General features: G+C 54.4%; 1 protein-coding gene across 2 annotated transcripts in view; it reads right to left on the bottom strand.

The window, feature by feature from the left end:
• Window positions 1-20,618, bottom strand: part of ITPK1 (inositol-tetrakisphosphate 1-kinase) — a 161,060-nt gene that overhangs the window by 27,368 nt on the left and 113,074 nt on the right. For both annotated transcript variants that reach the window (XM_036991712.2, XM_017680576.3), the window contains one exon: window positions 17,975-18,092. In XM_036991712.2, the coding sequence (XP_036847607.2) occupies window positions 17,975-18,092 (118 nt within the window). The remainder of the gene's footprint in view (window positions 1-17,974; window positions 18,093-20,618) is intronic.

Genomic DNA, 20,618 nt, shown 5'->3' with positions numbered 1-20,618 from the left:
GCCCAGCAGAGCCAGGGAGCCATAGAAACCCTGAGGCTGGCATGCGGTGTCACTATATACATGATATATAGTGTGTGGAAGCCCTGGACTTGGGCCTGGAGACCTGCACGCAGTTCCAACTGTGCCCCTGGGCCTTGGCAAGCCAGGTGGCCCTCTGGGTCCCAGGCTCCTGAAAGTGGAATGGGAGGTGTAATGAGCCAGTCCTGCCTACTTGCTGGAGCCACAGTGAGATTTCAAAGTGAGGAAAAGTGCTGTGGGGTCTAAAATGCCAGACCATGGTCAGGCCCTCTGGTGGCAATAGGCAAGGGCCTGGGGCTGCCATCTGTCCACATCCTCCCCATGCGGTGAGGGAGGCTCTGGGCCCAGGTGCCTCTGTGAGCTAGGTCGGGGCAAGAGACCCTCCACCACCCCTGCTCCAGATGGGAACAGAAGCAAAGCCAGCAGGAGCACCCCAGTCCCAAGCAGGCTGGAAGTGGGGCCGAGCCAGTGTGTGACTCATATTCCTGGCCAGGGCTCCCCAACCCCAGGGGAGCTGGGCTGTTGAGGGGCAGCAGCCACAGGCCTGACGCCAGGGGTGTGCAGTTCAGGAGGGCACATTTCTAACTGCATCCTGGGAAGGCCAGGAGGACTCCACAGGAGGCAGTGACATGCCAGTGGGCGACGCTCATGGTAGGAAGTTTCGACCTATAAAAACCCTCTCACCTCAGCCAGAGCTGCCGCACTGATTGCAGGCAGAATTCAGGCTCCATGAAGGCAGGGCCTTATTCACCGTGTTCCCAGCTGAATCCCACAGAACAAGTGCAAGCATGAATGAACCGAACAGGGGCCTGGGCTGCCGCCATTCCTAACCTGAGAAGCAGGCCCTGCTAAATCTTACTGCAGGTTCCCACGGACCAGCCCCACCTGCTGCATCAGCCCTGCTTTCCTGGGCCACTCCCCATTCCCAGGGGCCCACACTGCATGGCAGGAAATGCAAGGATGAGGAGATCTATTGTGGCACAGGAAGGCGGGGATGGGAGGGCAGGACTCAGGTTTTCATTCAGTCTTCCGAGAGTTGAAAGAACTCAAATGCTCGATTTCACAGGCCCTCACTGAGCCCTTGCACGTATGGGTCCTTTGGTGCACCCAGCATTCTCTTCTGGCACCTTCTTGGCCTGGCAAACTCCTGCTTGCCCTTCAAGCCTTGGGTCAGGCCACCTCCCTCCTCTGGGAGGCCCCCCTGAGCAAGCACCCCCTTCCCACACATCTAGGAGGAGGTCCCTTCTGCTGGGCTCAGGGCCCTACACCACTCATCTGGGTGAGTAGATGTGTCCACCTCCACACAGACTGGGTACCGTGGAGGGTCTGTGGGGCACTCAGGCTGCCTGGGTTTGAATCCCGGCTTCACTTCTTATCAGCTGGGTGATCCTGGTCACGGATAACTTAACCTCTCTGCCTCAGTTTCCTTGTTGAAAAATGAAGACAGCAGTACCTACTTCATAGGGCTTTCCTTCCTCCCTCACATTCATAAAATGTATTTTTAAATCATGAAATAGTTCCTAAATACAGAAAAATATACATGTTCACACTTCACCATATTTGCTGTAGGCCTTTTTTGTTTTTCAAGAAAAACTGGCTGATGTAGCTAATTTCCAGATTTCCAAGTGCAAGCGGCAGAAGTGAAGTGTGTTGTGGAAAGGCAGTTAAATCAGATGTAGAACACATACCCCAGACACATCCACCATGATGCCCAGGACCAGGGAGGTCCTGGAAGACTGCCTGGAGGAAACAGTCACCACATGAGAAAGCAAAGAGAGTCTAGAAAGTAAAACGAGGCAGCGATGATAAGCATCAACTCTGCAGCCCCAAAGCCAAACCAGTCCCTCCAACCTGCGCCACCCCAGCCAGGTCACTGATCCTCTCTGATCCTTCCTCTGATCTGCAAAATGGCACGGCAGTGTTGGCCACCCCCAGGATTACTGCAGGGACTCGTGAGGCCACACCCAGGAAGGCCATTTGGAAATACTCCAGAACCAGAGTTAGCCCAGTTTACAGGGACACAGCACCTCCTCGGGGTACTAGGTACCCAGTAGCCCCTTCCCTCCAGGAGGGGAGGCTCTGCCCATCTACCCTACCCAACACCCAACCCCAGCTCCATCCCAAGGTCTGAGCAGCTGCAGTAGCTCCAGCCTGCACAGCACAACCCACCGCCTCAGTCTGTCCTCCGGGGACACTGACAGAGCAAGTGCCGTGGCCCAGTCCTGGGGCTTCTTCCCAGCTGCACCTGGAGTTTGTGACTCAGGGAACCCATCCTTGGGACCCTCCCCCCATAGCCAGCTCCCCCCCACTGCAGCTGCTCTACCCACAAACCACCAGACTCCTCACGTCCTGCCCACCCTACTCACCGTCTAACCCGAACTACACACAGCTGCCTCTGGATCCTGGATCGTCTTTCTAAAGCTGCCACCTGTATACTGGGGCGGCTCTGGGCTCAGGACTTGTCCCCAACCAACTTGAGGAGAAGTCCAAAGCCTTTACGGGCCTCTGCCACCTGACCCTGCTCACCTTCCCATTATGGGGCTGGACTGTGAACCCCCAAATTCACATGCCAAAGTCCCAGCCCCCAGTGCCTCAGAATGTGATTGTTTTGTGCGATAGGGCCTTTAAAGAGGTGATTAAGTTAAAGCAGGGCCATGTGGACCGGCCCTAATCCAACAAGCTGGTGTCCTTATGAGGAGATTAGGACGCATACACACGGTACCATGAGAAGACACAGTGGAAGGCGACCACCTACAAGCCAAGCCAAGGGGGGCCTCAGAGGGAACCAGCCCTGCCTGCTGACACCTTAATCTCGGACTTCGGCCTCTAGAACCGTAAGACAATACATTCCTGTCATTTAAGCTGCCATCTGTGCTGCTTTGTTACGGCAGCCTGGGCAGACAAAGGTGCTCCCCAAATCCTCTCTGAATGCAGAACCCAAGACCATCCCCAGCGAACCCTGGCTCCGAGCAGGGCGGTCTCCTCACCGTTCCCTGCACACGGCATCTGGGATCCCCTTCTCCCACCACTTGGCAACAAAGCCCTCGTCCCAGCTTCATTCGAGTTCCCTAAGCCCTTGGGAACACGCTGTCTCACGACAACGCTCCTGGACCTGGGAGTGACTTGCACAGCTCCTCCTGCCGCGGCCCCTGTGCCCTAGCCCCCCTCTCGCTCACTCGGATGGCTGCCTTGTTTGGCTGCACCTCCTGTACCCTATTAAATCCCCATGTGTCTGGCTTCTGACTCGGGAACCAGGTAGTACATTCCATGGGTCAGGACCAGGCCTTACCCCAGCCCAGCACTGCTCAAAGGAGGCAGGTGTCAGCATGAACCACCTCTCTGACACACAAGTGTACATGTGTGAGATGACTTCAGAGTGGGCTGTGAGGGCTGGAAACAGAAGGGGAAGCAGGGGAATGGCACAGCCAGCCAGCATGGGGAGGACAGAGGCAGCCTGCAAGTTCCCGGTGGGCCGCTGTGTGGTGCTGAGGGTCTGAGACAGCCCGGATGTCTGTAGCCGCAGGCCCTGAATGTTCAAGACCCTGATAGTCTGGCCTGCCAACCTGCAGGTTACAGTGTTCATGATTCATCTGGTGCCTGACTGTCCAAAGTCACCTTCCCTCTGCTGTTTCGCTGTTACGGGGCAGAAGCCTCGTGCTCTTGAAATCTAGACAGGAAAGACATTCTGTGCATTCTCGGTAAACCAGGTCTCGGCTTCACAGCAGCTCCAAAAACAACTTGAATGGCTTTTGGCTCATGATGACGGCAAAAAGCCACTCAGTAATTTGGAACAGTCAAGCCACAGGCACATGGGGTAGGGAAGCAGCCGCAGGGCCAGCCAGGAGGAAGATGCCAGGAAGGGCCCGGGTGACAGGCCCACGGGAGAGAGGAAATGGAGTCGGAATTGGTCTCCCATCTGGGCCCGGGCCTGAGCCTGTGGCATTCCCCATTCTCACCACAACTCCCCTGAACCCACTGACCGGAGTATAACATCCCATCCACTGGCCTCGCCGGGAAGGGCTCCAGCATCCAGTCACCGCAACCACAGGCCCTCGCTGAGGGCCCTCCATCCCCACGCCTCACTCTCCCAGGACAGGGCCCTTCCCTGGGAACTCACCGCCTAGATCTCCACCCTCCCGCCCCAACACAGGACCGAATCTCTGCTCTCCATCACTGCCGACTCCCTCCAGTGGCACTGCCCCTTATCTGCCCCGGCACCTCCTTCCACAGCTCATTCTGCACTCCACCTGCAGGTGACTCATGTCTCCCTGCAGATCAAGGCCCCTTGAGGCACAGTGGCCGGATCTGTTGGGGGATTTGTGTCAGACTTCAAAGGGGTGGAAACAATTGGATGACAGTGACATCATCATGTGTATCTGCCTTCAGGCTCCAACCACAGTCCCAGATGAGATGAAATTGGAATAATATGTTTTGTTTTGTTTAAGACATTTAAAGTTCTAGTCCCTGAAGCTGGCATGCCCTGGGGATGTGGGGACTAGGGAACCTGACTCATAGAAACCACTTGGGAATCTGCCAGGGCTTTGGGCCAGTCCCGGAGGAGCGCTCCTCATCCTTGGAGCCCCCTTGTAGGCTACAGGTGTGCGCAGTAGTGGGCTAAGTGCCTACATTGCAATCCTAGGTCCACTGTCTCACTCCAAACTGGCTGCCTCTGTGCCTCGGTTTCCACCTCTGCGAGATAGGGTAACACTAGCACCTACCACAAAGGATCATAGTGAGCCCTAAATAGGCACTGTGAGCTACGGTGCCGGGACTGCATGACACACAGTGAGGAGCAGGGGGTAAGGCTTTGCTGCTAGTACTAGTCGGAGCTGGGCTGGCTCCCCCTTGCCCACTGACTTCCAGCCAACAGCCTGAAGGGCCATTCTGAACAAAGGATGGGGTTGAGGGCTCCTCAGCAGCTAGGACTGTCTCATGGGTGTCAGACACAGGACACAGGTGCCTTTCTGAGGCACCATGTGGAGTAAGGGAGGAAAGACGGCCCTGCTTGCACTGCCCACGTGCTGGAGGGCTCAGACAGAGCTGGAGGGCTCCGAGGCCAAGAGTGGACAGCCCCTGGGAGCCAGGTTCCTGAAAGGCAGCCCAGGAAGCCTTCCCCAGGCAGGACTGGGAGCTGCCCACTCAGCCGGTTCACCCAGTGTCTGAGGAAAAGGTGCCATGCGGACGGTGGGTGGGAGGGGCAGCCAGGGCTCCTTGAACCCTTGTCCTTGCCCACACAGACCAGGCAGTGACTTGGAGGCTTGGGACACAGGAGCCAGGCCTGGACGGTGTTTCTCCCCAGGTGCCCCCTGGGTGGAGGAGAGGGGAGAAGAGGGGGCACCTCCTGGGTGTGGACTGGCCTCAGCTGTTCCCTTCCTGCTGGCCCAGGGCAGGGGCGAAGGGTGGCAAGAGGAGGGTCAGCAGGAGTGGTGTGTGGAGGCCTGGCCTGGCGCTGCGCCCCCACTGCACACCCCAGCGAGGCCTCTCCTGCCCTAGGGCTCAGGGCCAGACTCCTTAACCAGCCGTCAAGGTCCTCCAAGACGGAAGCCCTGCCTACACCTCCGGTCCCCCAGGGAGCTTAGACAAAACGGGCTTCACTCAGTTCCCCAAAGGAGCCCTAGCATGTACCCCCCGCCACCGGCTCCCTGCCACCTGACATGAAGCCTTGCTGGGTGTCTTTCTCTCTGAGGGGACTGGGAGACGGTCTTGCTCACCTCTGTACCCATGGGGCCCACCCTGGGGCTGAGAACGCAGCAGGCCTACACAACTATGTTCTGCGGAAAGCTGTGCAGGCTTACGATGTGGCTCCTCCCACTGAGAGGCGGGCCCTAACTTCCCTCACACACACAGTGTGGATTCTCCCGGTAGGGCCACAAGACGCTCTCTTTCCTGGGACACACACCTCTGGAACCCTGAGCCTCCAAGAATTTCAGCTATTCTGTAGGTGCCGTGCTGAGCAACCATCCCTGGGAGAACCACTGGCTGAGCCCAGTCAAGCCCCAGAGTCATGAATGAAACAAATACCTGCTGTTGTCCTAAGCCAGTGCTTTGGCTCAGGCCATCACAGATACCCAGGGGGGCTTACAGCAACAGACGTGTGGGGCGCACACAGCCCTGCCTACAGGGCTCAGTGTCAGCAACGGTCAGACAGGCACACGGCTCTGTGCCAGCACCACCCAAACACCTCAGGCCACAGCTCATGGGTTCTTCCAGAAATGCCATGGTCAGTAGGTTATTACTGTCACCTCCACTGTGCATGGGAGGAAACTGAGTCATCAAGGGGTCATGTTCTGTCTCCCAGGCCAAGAGCCAGTCTGTGGCACAGCAGACCTCGGCACAGGCAGCCTGGCTGTCCAGTCATGCCCCTCCTTCACCACGAGGCTGAACCGCCTAAAGACAGCCTGGGAGACGAGAACCTCACTCCCTGGCTCTCATCGATCCCGCTGAAGGACACTGGGCCCAGAAGGAGTTAGGGAAGGTTCATGCCTGCATCTCCGAGACCAGGAGACAGGGGTGTCGAGATGGCTATGCTTCTCCAACACTGCAAGGCCGGACACTCTGGGTTGCCTGGCTTTGTGTGACCTTGTGAAAGTTACTTCACCTCTTGGTGCCTTTGTCTCCTGATCTGTAAAATGGGAATAAGAGCAATCTTGCCCGTAGGGCTGCTGTAAGGATCAAATGAGTTGATACACAAGATACTTGAAACAGAAACTGACATGTAACAGGCATGAAGTAGCAGATTCCACCATCCATCCCCTCTATCTCTGTGACTGGTCTCATTATTCAAAGGTCCACAGCCACGTTAGTGAGCCCAGCACTGCTCTACATGGCCTGACAAGGCCCCTGGGGAGACAGGACAGAGAGTGAAAATGGAGAAGGAAACATACCTGCTCTTTCCCACCAGAGGCAGTGCTCTTGGCACCGAGCATTAAAGGAGACAGAGACTTCTCATCCATCCATCCACCAGAACAGAATTCAGGCTCTTCAAGCAGAGCAGAAGCAAACACCCATGCCATCCCCACAAGGGCCATCACTCTCCTCTCGGCAGAAGGGCAGCATCCCCGTGCTTAGAATACAAGGTCAGGTCTGAGTTGAGCAGGACCAGAGAAACAGCAATGGAGGCCCGACAGTGTTCTGGCTGTGGTCAGAGCCCCCTGGGGCAGCAGAGCAGAACCTCCACAGCAGAGTCTTCTATGATGGCGAAGGGTGTGGGGTCGGGCTCTGACCCAGGTCACCAACTTAACTGTCATCTGGAGACAGTGGATGGGGGACATCTCACCGGTAGCCGCAGTCCCTACCCGTCTCTCTTGAGGCTCTGCAGGCCCCAGGGCCTTGCTACAGCTGCTACCTCCCTGCCAGCAGCCCAGCTCCATGTGAGTTGGGGGGCGGGGGAGACACTGGATAATGGAGAACTAGCCTGAAATTAGGGGAGGGGGTTGCTTCTGGTACGGACAGAGGGTAAAGAAATGCCACAGTCTGTCATTTCCTGGGTCCAACAGCACCCTGGTCACCTGGATAGGCAGCTCTCCTCTGGGCTGACTTAGCTCATGACATGCTTCATCGGAGGACCCAGAGCAACGGTTTGCACCTGGATGTTCGACACCCAAGGAGCCAGACACGGGCCCAGGCGGAGGCCCAGGCATTCCTGAGCCCCATTCCAGCTCATGGAACGGCTGCTGGAAATGGGGATTAACTCCCAGGCAGCTGTTTCCACGGATTTACGGCCCCTTCCGGACCTAAGCAGACACTTGCTGCCCCCACTCAGCTCCAGCTCCCCAAACGCAGCAGCCTTTTTTGTTTTTAAGACGTTTTAAAAATAATATTTTAAGTGCTCTCTCTGGCAGTGCTCGCCTGTTCTAAAAGCAGAACAGAAAATGTTAGCTTGGCCCCAGTGCAACGATGCAGCTTCCATCGACCAAACAGTCCATATTTTTAAAAGAGATGATTGCCTTAATCCAAAAAGGACTCTAACCAATCAGGAAGAAAGAGACCCACAACCCAACAGAAAAATGAGCCAACGATATAAAAAGATTCACACACAGGAGAAATGCAAAGTGCCCATAAAGTCATGTAGAGATGCTGAAACTTGTCAACAATGGCAGTATTACAAATTATTAAGACAAGATAGATATTATTTTCCCGGTAGACGGACACATTTAGGAGTAAAATTTGCTCAAACTTTTTGAAGAATAACCCAGCATCTGTCAACATGAGAAGTGCTTATAATACTCTTTGAGAAATTCTACTTCTAGGGATTAATTTCACAGAAATATTCAAAGATCTATGTTTAATGGCAGTTTATTTAAAAAATCCAAATCAAACTCGAATGACCTGATGAGCCCAATGTAATTGAGTAAATTAGGATTCTTTCATTCACATGCTGAAATATTATGTTGCTATCAAAAAGAGGAGAGCAGACCCAATCTCCCTCATCTTTATGGGTCATGGAAAGAAGCCAAGATATATATTAAGTCAGGAAAAGACAAGCTGTCTGAGAACACATGTAATATGAGCCTGTTTCTATTTTTTTTAAGTACATTTATAATTGCATGTGTATGAGAAAGGTCTAGGAGGATGGATTCCACACTGTGAAGAGTGGCTGCCTCTGGGAAGTGAGTCACCAGCAATGAGGGCCCTGCCTGTTGAGAGAGGGAACTCCAGATCACATCTGTGCAGAGTTGGAGATGAGCAGCCCTTAGGAGGCACCCAGTTGGGGAATTCTTGAAGTGTGTTGGACGGAGCAGGTCTCTCACCAGAAGCCCTACAAAAAGGGGGAGGGACCTATAGCTGATTAGGTAGGAAGAGCTAAACATTGCAATATCCTATTGATTCTAAGACATGTGTTTTTTTCATTTTCCTAATGAAAGTTGAAAACTTTTCATTACTAAGGTTGAGATGTGTCTCATTGCGGGGAAAGTTGGGATTCCTATGGCCGGGATCCTCACCTGAACCTAAACTACTTGATGAAGTTACTGGCCTGCTGCTGGGCTAGTGCTTCCACACCCGTGGGCAATACACTACTACTGACTTGAGTCACTATATAAAGAGCTCTACCCAGTGCTCTGCGTGGAGGCAGAAACGGAGGAGGATTACAGACCTGCAGACTGCTGGATGCAGACATAATTCTAGTGCTCGACCTATCGCCAGGAGAACAAGCTGGGTAGTAATAAACCCTTTTACCCCAAGAACATTCCACTGTTATTCCTCGATCTCACTGAATCCACAGTGAACTTGTCCAGGGCTGAAACGCACTGGCAAGACACAGATCATCAACAGTGTGTCACAATTTAATTAGCATGTTTTCCCTTATTGGCAGGCTATGAACTATCCGTATATCTTACCATCAGTGGTGAAAATCAGCGTACCTCCCTCTGGGAGACTGGAGATTCCCATCAGCACAGTAAAGGCTCTGAGAACTTTCTCCAACACAGTCCCTTTCTTTTCCTTAATTCTCACCTTTGCCTTTTACTTTATTTACAGATGAGATCATGCAGGGGCTCTGAGCGTGAGGTCCCCTCCTACGGATGTCTGCGAAGCTGCCTATCCTAACAGGGGCATGCTTGTTTTTTTTTTTTTTTTCTGTATAATGACCATTTGGCAAATACCACAGTAGCAAGTGCTGTCATCCAGAATCACCAACAGATGATGCTAAAACAACAGGCAAAGTGTGATGAGAAGACGGTACCTGCAAAGTACTTCCTCAGGAGCTGACTCCAAAGAGAAGGACAGAAATTTACAGTGGAGGACTGTGACAGACCAAATAACCATTTAACCAGACAGGAGACCTATCAGCGTTAGGCCTGCCTGACAGACACGATGCGCAGAGGGACAGCACCGCTGGTGTGCTGTTCATGCTCAACATGCACCACCTCAGCCTAACCATGAGGAGCACCCTGTAAACCCAAACTCAGGCGCGTGCAACAAAATAAATGGTTACGGCTCTTCCAGAAAGTGCCGCAGTGATGACAGGCCAACAACCCAAGGCCCCGCTCCAGAGGGGAGGAGACCACAGAGCAGGACAAACAGACTGGATCCTGGACCTAACACAGCGTTGCAGTGAGACAAGTGGAGAAAGTGTTCAATTAACAGTGTTGCTACTGATGTGAATTTCCTGGTTTGGATAACTATATTATGCTCATGTAAGATGTTAACACTATAGGCTGCTGCATGAAAGGTATCCATGAACTTTGTGTACCACTTTTTGTAATTTATTTATTTTTGGTAAATCTAAAATTTCTTGAAAATAAGAAATTATATTAAACCACTGCACGATGTAAACTTTACAATAAATCTGCAATACTGATAAAAAGCCAATAAAAACATGACAAAAGCCCATAGGTGCTCCACGATGGGTCACTCTGAAGGTTCTCCTTGTTTGGAGAAATTATGTCTGCCCTTACCAAGCAGGGCTGGGTGCTCAGGAAGGATGGATGGAGAAGGCAGCACTGCCCTGGAGGGACTGGTCTCACAGGGGCCACGAGGCCATGAGACAACAGCACAGATTCAGTGCTAAGAAGTTCAGGAACCCAGGACTTGCAGGGTCACAACATACAGGCGGTGAGTTTCAGGGCACAGTGTCACCTAGGAGAATTACCGTCTACTGAGCATTTATGCACAGCCACGTTTAATTCTTGCACTACCTCTATGTGGATGGCGCCGCCTTCATTATTTCCATTTATCTAGGATTCAGTGCAGTTACATAACTTGCCTAGATGCACGCAGTTAGGTGCAGGACAGGATTTGACGCTGGCAGTCAGTCTGAGTACGGATTCATCACGGCACTGCTTCTGAGAAGGCTGCTGCAAGGTGTGGGTCGTAGGGAAGGAGCAGTGGACTGAGAATTGAAGGCCCTGGGAGCACTGGGTCAGGGCTACCTCTCTGGGCCCCTCTCATCTTTAAACATATGGAGAAGAGCAGTTCTGGAGGCGAGAGCTCGAGATCTCTTTCAGCTGGAAAGACACTGGGTGGGCACCACACAGTGTGACTGGTGTCTGACATTTTGTGGTCAAGCTAACCAACAGGTATATTTTGAGGATACATCTGCCCTTCTGTCTCTCAGGGAAGAGATGTTGAGATTTCCCGCCTGGGAGCTGGGAGACTCAGAGCCTCAGGAAGTAAGCTCTCGAAGTCTTGAGTCTGGAGGGGGGCTAAGTCATCACAAGGGGAGAGGAACTTGGCCACAAAGACCAACAGTTCTGGCTTACAACTGGCCCGGGGTCAGCCTGCATACTCAGGGATGCAGGGACAGGCCTGGAGGAGCCGTCAGAGCCTGGCAGGGTCACTCGAGAGTGCCTCGTGGAGGATGGGTCTGGGTAAGGCCTGGCACAGGCCAGAGCAGCCTGTGTGCCAGCAGATGAGCAGGAAGCCTGGCATCCTGTCTAGAGCCACTGAGCTGGAGATGGGCAGGAGGGAAGGCCGCTCCTACCCTGCTACCACAGTCCTGAAGGCTCTGAAGACCCAGTGAAGTTAAGCTTTGGGTGCAAGTACAGGGAGGCTCTTCCCAAGGATGGACCTGAGTCTCCCGGGGGGCTGGGACCAGTCGCCACGAGAGCTCACTATATTCCCTGCATATCTCCTTGGGGCTTCCAGACCCATGTCCTCGGCCACAGTGGAGGAAACGAGGAGCCTGGCAGAGGACCAGCACCAGTTCATTGCTGCCAAGGCCCCTGGCTGCACTGTCAGAACAGAGGGTCGGTACCAGCACGGAGGTGGCACCCCACTGCATATGCCACAGCAGTGGGAGCTGGGTGCTGGCCCACTGTGATTTGGTCAGAGCCCACCAGCTTTGGGATACTGGCTTCCAGCAGAAACTCCCAAGAATGCATGGAAGGGGGGGTGGGGGTGGGATGGTCTGCACATTCCCTGCAGGAGGGAATCACTGCATCTCCATACCTCTGACCCAGCAGGACAAGCCTGAGGGCCTCAGTAGGAGGCCTGGGCCTGGCCTGGTGCCCATCCTCCATCACACCAGACCCCTACATGGGGCACACTGTCCCCTCAACCTTGGCCCTGTGGGCTGGACAGGCTGACACTCAGGGAGCTACAGGCAGGTAGGAACCATAGGCCAGCTCCTAGAAGCCCACTCAGTAGGTGTGAAGCATTTTCCTAGGGGGCTGACCCAAAACTCCAGCTTCCTGTACAAAATCGGGGCTGGAAGCTGGACCTGACTTGGAGCGACTGTCTCTAAGGTGCATTCACCCTGTCCTCTGGGGCCTCTATGACTCCAGGCCCCATTACCAACTACCAGCTTCTGCCACATGCCTCCCACCTGAAACCCAGGCACCTGGCAGGACCAAAGAAAGGGAGCTGACAGCATCTGACACCTGACTCTGGGTCACAGCTGCAGCAGCACACAGGCCAGACCTTCCGCACACTTCCCTCCACACAGATGGTGGCAACCCTCGTGACGATGAGCAAATGAGCGACAGCCCAGGCCGCGCAACAGGGGCTGAGATTTGAGCCCAGGTCAGTTTGTGCCAAAGCCCTGTTCTTTTCCATTATGGTACATGCTGCTCTCAAAAAGAACAGACAGGATTTGCTTCCTCAATAACCAAATGGGGCAGAGACTCAGTGACCCTCTGAAATAGAGCTGCTCGTGTCCCTAGAGTAGACACCAGGGACCTTCTTTGTTAGTGTCACTGCCTGGACACCAGAGGGCGCCCAGGAGCACCGCCAGCGGACAGTGTCCAGGGTACTAGGGGGTCCTGGGGATCAGCTCCCAGGCCTTGGACCCCTGACTGTATCCATCGTCACCAAAAACCCTTGCCCCTCAAGGACTGTTGGGGGTGGGGGGGAGGGAGGCAGGGCAGATGGAAGACAGGACTAGGCAGGAGCCACAAGCTAAGAGCACAGGCAGACAACATGGATTCACATCCAGGCTCTGCCCACTACAGCCCTGTGGCCTTACCGGACTTTAGCTCAGTGCACTTCAGTGTCCTCACCAGCTGGGGGTGATACTAGCAATACTTTTTCTCCCAGGGTCATCATGGGGATTAAATCAGCTTTAATACACGGAAGAAGCTAGCACACAGTTAGTGCAAGCTCAGAGAGCCAAATGACCTGCACAGGCCACATGACACAGGGGATGAAGTGAGGCCCAGGCCTGGACACCAGGCCCCTCCCTGCCCTTTCCCAACCCCACCCGCAGCCCTTTGCAGCTCAGCAAGGGCAGACAGCTGTCACCTCCCCTCCAACTCCCCCCGCCCCAGCAGTTCTCCCCACTGCAGAGGCAGATGCTCTGTGGGGAATTTTTTCCCCCAGGCTCTAAGGAATGTTATTTTCCCCTCACTTGGTATCTAGATGACTCCATTTCAATTCGGCGCCCAAAGAGCCTCCAAGATGAGCCCTGATTAAATTCCCATAAAACCACAGATACCCGGCCCCTGGGAGGGCCGGGTGTCTGGATGGCCACCTGTCACCTCCAGAGCATGTATGTGGAGGTTCCAGGAAAGCCACCCTCACCTGTAGCCGGTATCAGTTCTGAAGGGTCTCTCTAGCCCTTTGCCTTGTGGCCTGAGACCCTTCACCAGCCGCTGCCCTGGGGCTAAGAAGGCAAACCCGTGTCATCCAATCACGGCCCAGCTTTCTCACACAGCACTTCAGTTACTCAAGAGCTGACCAGAGCCTCCCCAGAATCACTCGGCCTGGGGTGGCAGAGCCAGGCCGTGGTTTCTGGGCCTCCATCTAAAACTCCTGGCCCTGTGCATCAAAGACGGTGCCAATGACAGAAAAGGCCTGTGAATGTGTGTCCAGCCACCCTGGCTTGTCGACAGAGCCTCCCCTCCCCCAGGCCTGCACCAGGCAATGTTGAATTTCTGGGAGGCTCCTGCACTTGGTTTGAACTGGATCCAGGTTCAATGCTTTCTGTGCCTCTGGCTAAGGGGTGTGGAGGCAGCCCCGCCCAGAAGTGGCCCTCTGTTAGGGAATCCTGTGGCTCATACATTCTGGGGAGGGGTCACTGTGCAAGCCTACTGAGATGCGGTGTGGAAGGGACTTAGTGCTGAGGTCAGAGGCTGAGGTCACCCTGCTGGCCAGCGGGAGGGGGAACGGTCTTTCCAAGGGCATTCACCAAGGGTTCCCCAGGTAGGAACCCACTTTACAGAAGGTCCCCAAAACTCATTCTCCCCCTTATTCCATGGTGACAAAGCTCCCAAATTTTAGCTGGGCACATGGCTGCCAGAATAGTGGCCATGTTCCCAACTCTGCTGCAACTCAGTATGTGACTAAGTTCTGGCCAGTGATGTGTGGACAGAGCGCCATGTCGTAGCTTCCAGAGGTTTTCCTTGAAAGGTAAAGAGGCCCGTTTCCCTTGGCTTCTTTTTCCGAGCCCCCTCTCCACCCTAACATCTAGGTGTGACAGCTGGAGTTTACACCACCCTGGACCAGGAGAGCCACACAACAGAACAAAGAGCCACAACAAACTAGGGTCCCCACTGCCACACACTGCACCAGGTGGCCTTCCTCCAGGTTTTGCATGAGAGAGAAGTGATGTTCCCTCTCATTTAAGCCACTGTTACTTCAGATCTCTGTTGTCACAACCACTTTAGCACTAACCAAATCCGTGAGCTACAGATGGATGGGTCTGAAGCAGTGAAAGGACCCTGCCTCCCCTCCAGGCTCTGAATGAGAAGAGGATGAGCTCTGGCAATGTGGAACTGAGATGGCAGTGGCCACAGAGAGGCCACCCATGTGCTCAGACAGGTGAGCCTGGGAGCTCCAGGCAGCAGGCCTCACCTGTCCTCCACAGCTGGTGCTCTGCTTGGCCCACCGGAGCATGGACCCCTGCTCTGAGTGCCCCACCTGTTATTCCTGGGAGACTGTCCCCCTGTGGCACAGCCCATCCTCAGTGCAGAGCTGGGAGCTGCAGTGATCTCCCTGCAGCTGTCTCCTGCTGCCGGGTCTGCTCTGCAGCCGCCCTGGCTCTCTGAGGCCTGGAGGGTGGTGACAACCAGAGGAGGTCTTCACCGAGCCCCTTCTTCCAACACTTCCAACACAAAAGCTGCGTCACTTGGACTGCTATAATTGTCTGAGGAACTCAAAGGGTAATTACGACCATTTGCAGCGCCCCAAACGGGGCTGTGTGCCTCCAGGAATAGCAGGAGTCGGGTGGAGGGGCGCCAGGGAAGCGCTTCCCAGAGAAGGCTCTCTGCATCTGTGTGGAGGAGCAGCCACGCCTCTGTGCGCAGGGGAGGCGGGAGCCTGCAGAGACCAGGCAGCAGTGCTTCTGTACACACAGCCCCTGAGTGGGCAGGAAAAGGCTCCAGGAAGTCCCAGCCTCTGCCCACCCTCCTGGAAGAATACAGCCCTGCTTGGGGTGCACGATAAGAAAACTCCACGGTGCGGCAGTCACAGGCCACCCCGCAACAACTCCTGCTGGTCTAAGACTAAGCCTGCCTTTAGGGTTCAGTCAAGTTCTGGCCAGGCATGAAGGGGATGTCCCCCCAGGAGGCAGCTCTGGGACTGATGACACCTGGGTCTGAGGCTTCTTGGACCCAGCAGAATGGGGTCTGACTCTCCCCACCAGCAGTTGGGCACCAGTCCCTCACGCCTCTGGCTGAGCGTACGTCACCCTCACAACAGGATACAGGTCATGGCCATGAGAACCCTCTGGACTTGCCTCCAGGTCAGGCCCACACTCATACTCATCTGCCTAAAATGTATTCTCATCTCCTCACTCACACACATTCAGTGCTGCCCACGAACCAAGTCCCCAACTGCCCGAGCAGTTCCAAGTCCCCACGCTCTGACCAGATGGTCTGCGAGTCACACAAGCCCACACACTGTAGCTCTCTCCCGGCTTTACTCACACCACTGCGGGTGTGGGAGGCCCAGGTGTCACCCTCAGCACTTGCTCACCAGGGCCAGCCCTGCTTCCTGTGCACACTGAGTCCAGCCCACTGCCGGTCCCCCGCTCCCCGAGTGAACACTTCCACTCCAGAACCAGGCTCACGCTTGACCCCAGCCCTGATTTTTTACCCATGAAAACTGAGACAAGACTCCAAGATTCAATCCAGAGGCCTTGGCCCCCACGCCGTGACTGGAGCAGTGACAGCAGCTGCCATTCCTAGGGGACTCCACAGGCAGTGACCCATGTTAAGTGCTCGTCAGATGTCACAATTACCCTAACCCCAGACCCCCTGGATGAACCTCTTATTATCCACCCAGCTGAGGGCCTTGGCCAAGGCCACATGGCAGCAAGAGTCCAGATTCAGATGCAACCCCAGTCTGTGCCTGCAGACACCTGTGCTTTTTGCTCGGAAAAAGCCCTCTCAGTGCTGTCCTCCCGGCGGTGCCCTCCGCGCTCCCATCAGGATGCATCCCTCTTCTTGTCAGACATTGCATGTGGCTGTGGACCTGCAGCACCTCCCACTAATCAGGCCTTCTCATCAAGATCCTGCCCATCTCCTGTCCCTTCACACACAGCCGGCACCCAACACACACACCTCTGGGGAAGAGGTGGATTTCCTTCCCAGAACCAGAGTCTAGTCAAATCATCAGTACAGATCTTCCTTCTCACATGGGATTCTGCTGGACCCAGGGAAAGACTGTGAAGGGAAGGGAGCAGACGTTGTCAGTGACCACTCCAGACCCAAGGAAAAAGGGATGCTGATGTGCAGAAAAAGCCTGCCCCTTGGAGCGCCCCCAGGAAGTCTTGCTCATGCTCTATACCATCTGATGAATGCCAGGGCCCCAGGAAAAGAGGCCTTGAGACCCCTCCCAAGACGCCCAGACCCAGCACCCAGCTCTTCTGCAGGGCACATTCCTTAGAGAATCCAGGATTCATCAAGTGCCCCCAAGCCAGGGTATGCAGTGCTTCCGTGCCAGGTGCTTGTTAGATCCAGGGCCCTCTGGCCATGACGTGAAAGACAAGCTGAGGGGTTAGGAGCGGGGCAGCCTGAGTCGGAGAAACCTGGCTGGATGCTGGCTCTGCTATTTACAGGCTGTGTGATCTTGGCACATCTGCTAACCTCAGCGTCTCCATTACTCTGTAAAACAGGGAGGATGCTGCTGGCACTGGAAGGGAGCACGTAAGAAGGAGTCTTAACCTTGCAGTCAGGCTGCCTCTGGTCCCACGAGCCAGACTCTACCCACTGGTCCCACAATCACATGAAACTGCCTGGGGCTAAGTCACCATCTAGGTCAGGGTTCAAGGAAGACCCTTTGGGCCACAATCGTGGTCTGGAGGGCAGGTACAGGGGTGCCTCTTCAGCCCCTAAGAGGAATCCTCGCATACCCTCAGGGCACAGGCAAAGCACTTCTTAAAATTAAACAAAATCTCTCAGCAGGGAATGCTTGGACCAGGCAAAGGGAACTTGGAGGTTACTGTTACCATGAATCTTTCCAAAAAGGCCCTTTACATAAACAAACACCTTGGAAAGGCAGCCAACTCCTCTGGGGCTGCCTGCCCCGGGCGGCAGGGAGGATGAGTCCTCAGGGATGCGAGCCTGCGGCTGGCGGGAGAAGCTCCCGCTGCAAGAGGGAGGCTCACCCTGACCTTGAGAACAGAGCGTACCCCATGAGGTCCAGCCGCCACGTTATCCATCTCCGTGCACTGGATTAAGGGCCCTTCCGTTTCTGTTTGTCCCCTTTGCCCTGTGATGTAGTTCCACTCCCCCGCCTGTGCTGAACCCTTCTACTCACACTCCTGCTCGCTAACCACTGTGTCACTAGGACACTTCATCGCCACTCCATGGGTTCCAGACAACAAAACAAAACCGTCTGGAAGTGGCTGGAGCCACTCTCTCCCCCAAAGAGCACCCTGGGGCTTGTATTCCTAACTCTGCTGGTGAAAGAGGGAGGAGAAGACCCTCCTGAGAATACGTGTCCCTGCAGAATTCAAGTGCTTCCTGTCCCAAGTGCTTAAAGAGGCCAGACTCCCTCTTCCCACCCCATGTGATGGCCACCTGTGACTGCAGAGTTGCGCTGCCTGCCACGGGTGCCAGGCCACTGTTGTCCATACCTTTCATGTAGGCCTCAATCTTCCGGATGAGCTCGTAGGACTTGGAGCGGTCAAGCAGGGTCCTGATGGCGGGAAGTGGGTCCAGGACAATGGTCTCAGGGTGGGCATCGATGTATTCCTGAAAGGAAACACGCCCCTTCCGGTTAGAGAGGGGAGGCTGACAAGCAAGGTTAGTGAGGGTGACAAGCAAGATTTCAACACAAGTGCCCACCCAGCACCCATTCTTCCCTTCTGCCTACCCCACTGGCCCTGACTTCAGTCTGGGGCTTCCCGTGAGGGCTTCCACCAAGTTCCGTCCACCCACTCAGCTGCACCCAGACCACATGACCTGTCAGACCAATCAGCATGTTCTACCCCAGCCACTGGCTCAGGGGGAGGACCTGTGACCCAGGCCCGTCCAATCAGAGGCAGGCTCAGAGCCCACACTAGGAAGGCTGGGATGTGAACCCTCTGTCTTGGAGAAGTAGCAGCAGGGAGACCCGGCAGCTGGGCGCAGTTGCCCTGAGATATGACAGAGCCATAACTCAGAAATGGAGCCCAAACTGTGAAAACAGCAAGAAACGGAGAGCAACCAGGTTCTGGTCAGCAACTCTGACTCCTGGATAAAGCCTGAAACCAGCTCTCCACGTGGGCATTTCCTCAGTGAGATGGCCCAGCAACTTGCAGTGATAAGGACTCTGAGGCGGCCGTGGGAGAAGGTGACACGGCGAGTGGGTAGCACTCCCGGGAGGAGTCACTGGAACAAGCACACCCTGGAATGGCTGCCAGGCCCTCCAGTGCTCATTTCAACAAGTGCTTCTTCAGTACCTACTAGCTTCAAGGTGGATATGGGGCGCGAGGCACTGTGACAGTCTTTAGGGAAGTTATAGTCTCCTTCGGGAAGTAACACTAACTGCACATGGGGGACAAACTTATCCACAACAGACTCAACACAGGACACAGCAAATGCTTTTAGGAAAAGAACACAGGGATCTTGGCTCTGCCACCTGCCACCTCTGTGACTACTGGAGCCCCAAGCCACATCGTTGGCCAGAGCAATCTGTCAGGCAACACAGTAAATGAGACTATCCCTCTGACTCAAAAATACTATGATTCTAGGGTAAAGATACAGGATGCTGGAGTACCAAGAGAGGGACTCAGAGAAGGCTTGGTGTAAGGGAAGCCATTCACTAGCTGTTGCTATTGCAAGTCAAACTGTGTCCCCCGCAACAGGTCCAGTTCAAGTCCTAACCCCCAGTCCCTGTCAATGTGACCTTACTTAGAAATAGTGACTCTACAGATGTAATCAACTTAAGATGAATTGGGGTGGGTTAGGATGGGCCCACTGGATTAGGATGGACCCTAATCCATTGACTGGAATCTTTCAGATAAGGAAAATTTGGACACAGACACACAGGGAGGCCATGTGAAGATGGAAACAGTGGCTGAAGTCACACAGCTACAAGGCAGGGATTGCCAAGGACTGCTAGCAACTACCCAAAGCTAGGAGAGGGGCAAAGAACAGATTCCCTCTCAGCACCTTCAAAAGGAACCCATCCTGCAAACACCTGGGTTTTAGACTTCGAGCCTCCTTCACTGTGAGAAAACAAACTTCCGTTGTTCAAGCCATTCAGTTTATGGTACTTTGTTACAGTGGCCCCAGGGAATGAATGCACGAGCTTTTTCACTGCCTCCCGCCCCCTTGCTGACCAGTCTATAAGATCAGTCTGTGAGGTCAGCAAAGGCCAGGAAAAACACCACAATGCTTCTTTTCTAGTAAGCCTTATCAACAAAAAAGAAAGCTCCAACTGGAATTATTCTTTTTTTCAGTGAACTTATTTTGGTTCCTAGTAATGATTTTAAAGAGCCCTCCACACAAAAGTCAGAGATTCCTATCTACTTCTCTGAAATCTGCTTCCTCTCCCCTTGCATTTCATACCAAAGTATCTGGTTATGGGCTCTTTTGTGCCCTTTTCTCTGAATGTTTAAATAAAAACATCTCTGTCCCTAATGGGTAGCCAGTACATGCACATGGGGAGGCCGTCTCCCATCTTCACACCCACGGACAACACGGAGATGGCACAGTCCCACCCCACCTCCCTGCACATGCTCCACAGACCTCAATGCATGACAGAAGCCCCGTTGGTCTCCCTCCTGAGGGACACGACAATCAGCACATCAGCTCAGCGATATGACCTGCTCACAGAGAACAAGCCTGTCAGCTGACGTGGGCCAGCCCAGGTTTGCCCCACATTTGCCACCCACAGGGTCTGTGGGGACAGGCTGGGAGGTGTCCTTGAGGAAGGTTCACCCAGGGCCGTCCTCAGGTCAGAGTGCCATGCCCAGAGATGGGATTCTCCTGCAGCCTCTCACCCCTCGTTGTGGGCTCCCCATCAGCAACCATCCCTGCTGGCACCAGGGATGGTATTTCATCCAGACCCCGGCTGCCACAAGAGCATGTCACTCATGAGACACAAGATTTACACCTATGCATGAAATCATATTAACAGTCTCGTGTGAAAAGTTTACCTACTCGGCAAACTTCGTATCGACGGCGCTCTAGGCACTGTGCAGGGTGCAGCAGACATGCAGATGGATGAAAGCCTTCGAGGCTTCTCTCTACTGGATCTGCAATCCTGGCTGACGAATTCATGCTCGGATTATG

Source organism: Manis javanica, chromosome 8 (genome assembly GCF_040802235.1).
Source record: "Manis javanica isolate MJ-LG chromosome 8, MJ_LKY, whole genome shotgun sequence".
NCBI lineage: Eukaryota > Metazoa > Chordata > Mammalia > Pholidota > Manidae > Manis > Manis javanica.
The sequence above is the reverse complement of the archived record's forward strand: the minus strand, read 5'-3'. Positions and strand labels throughout refer to the sequence as shown.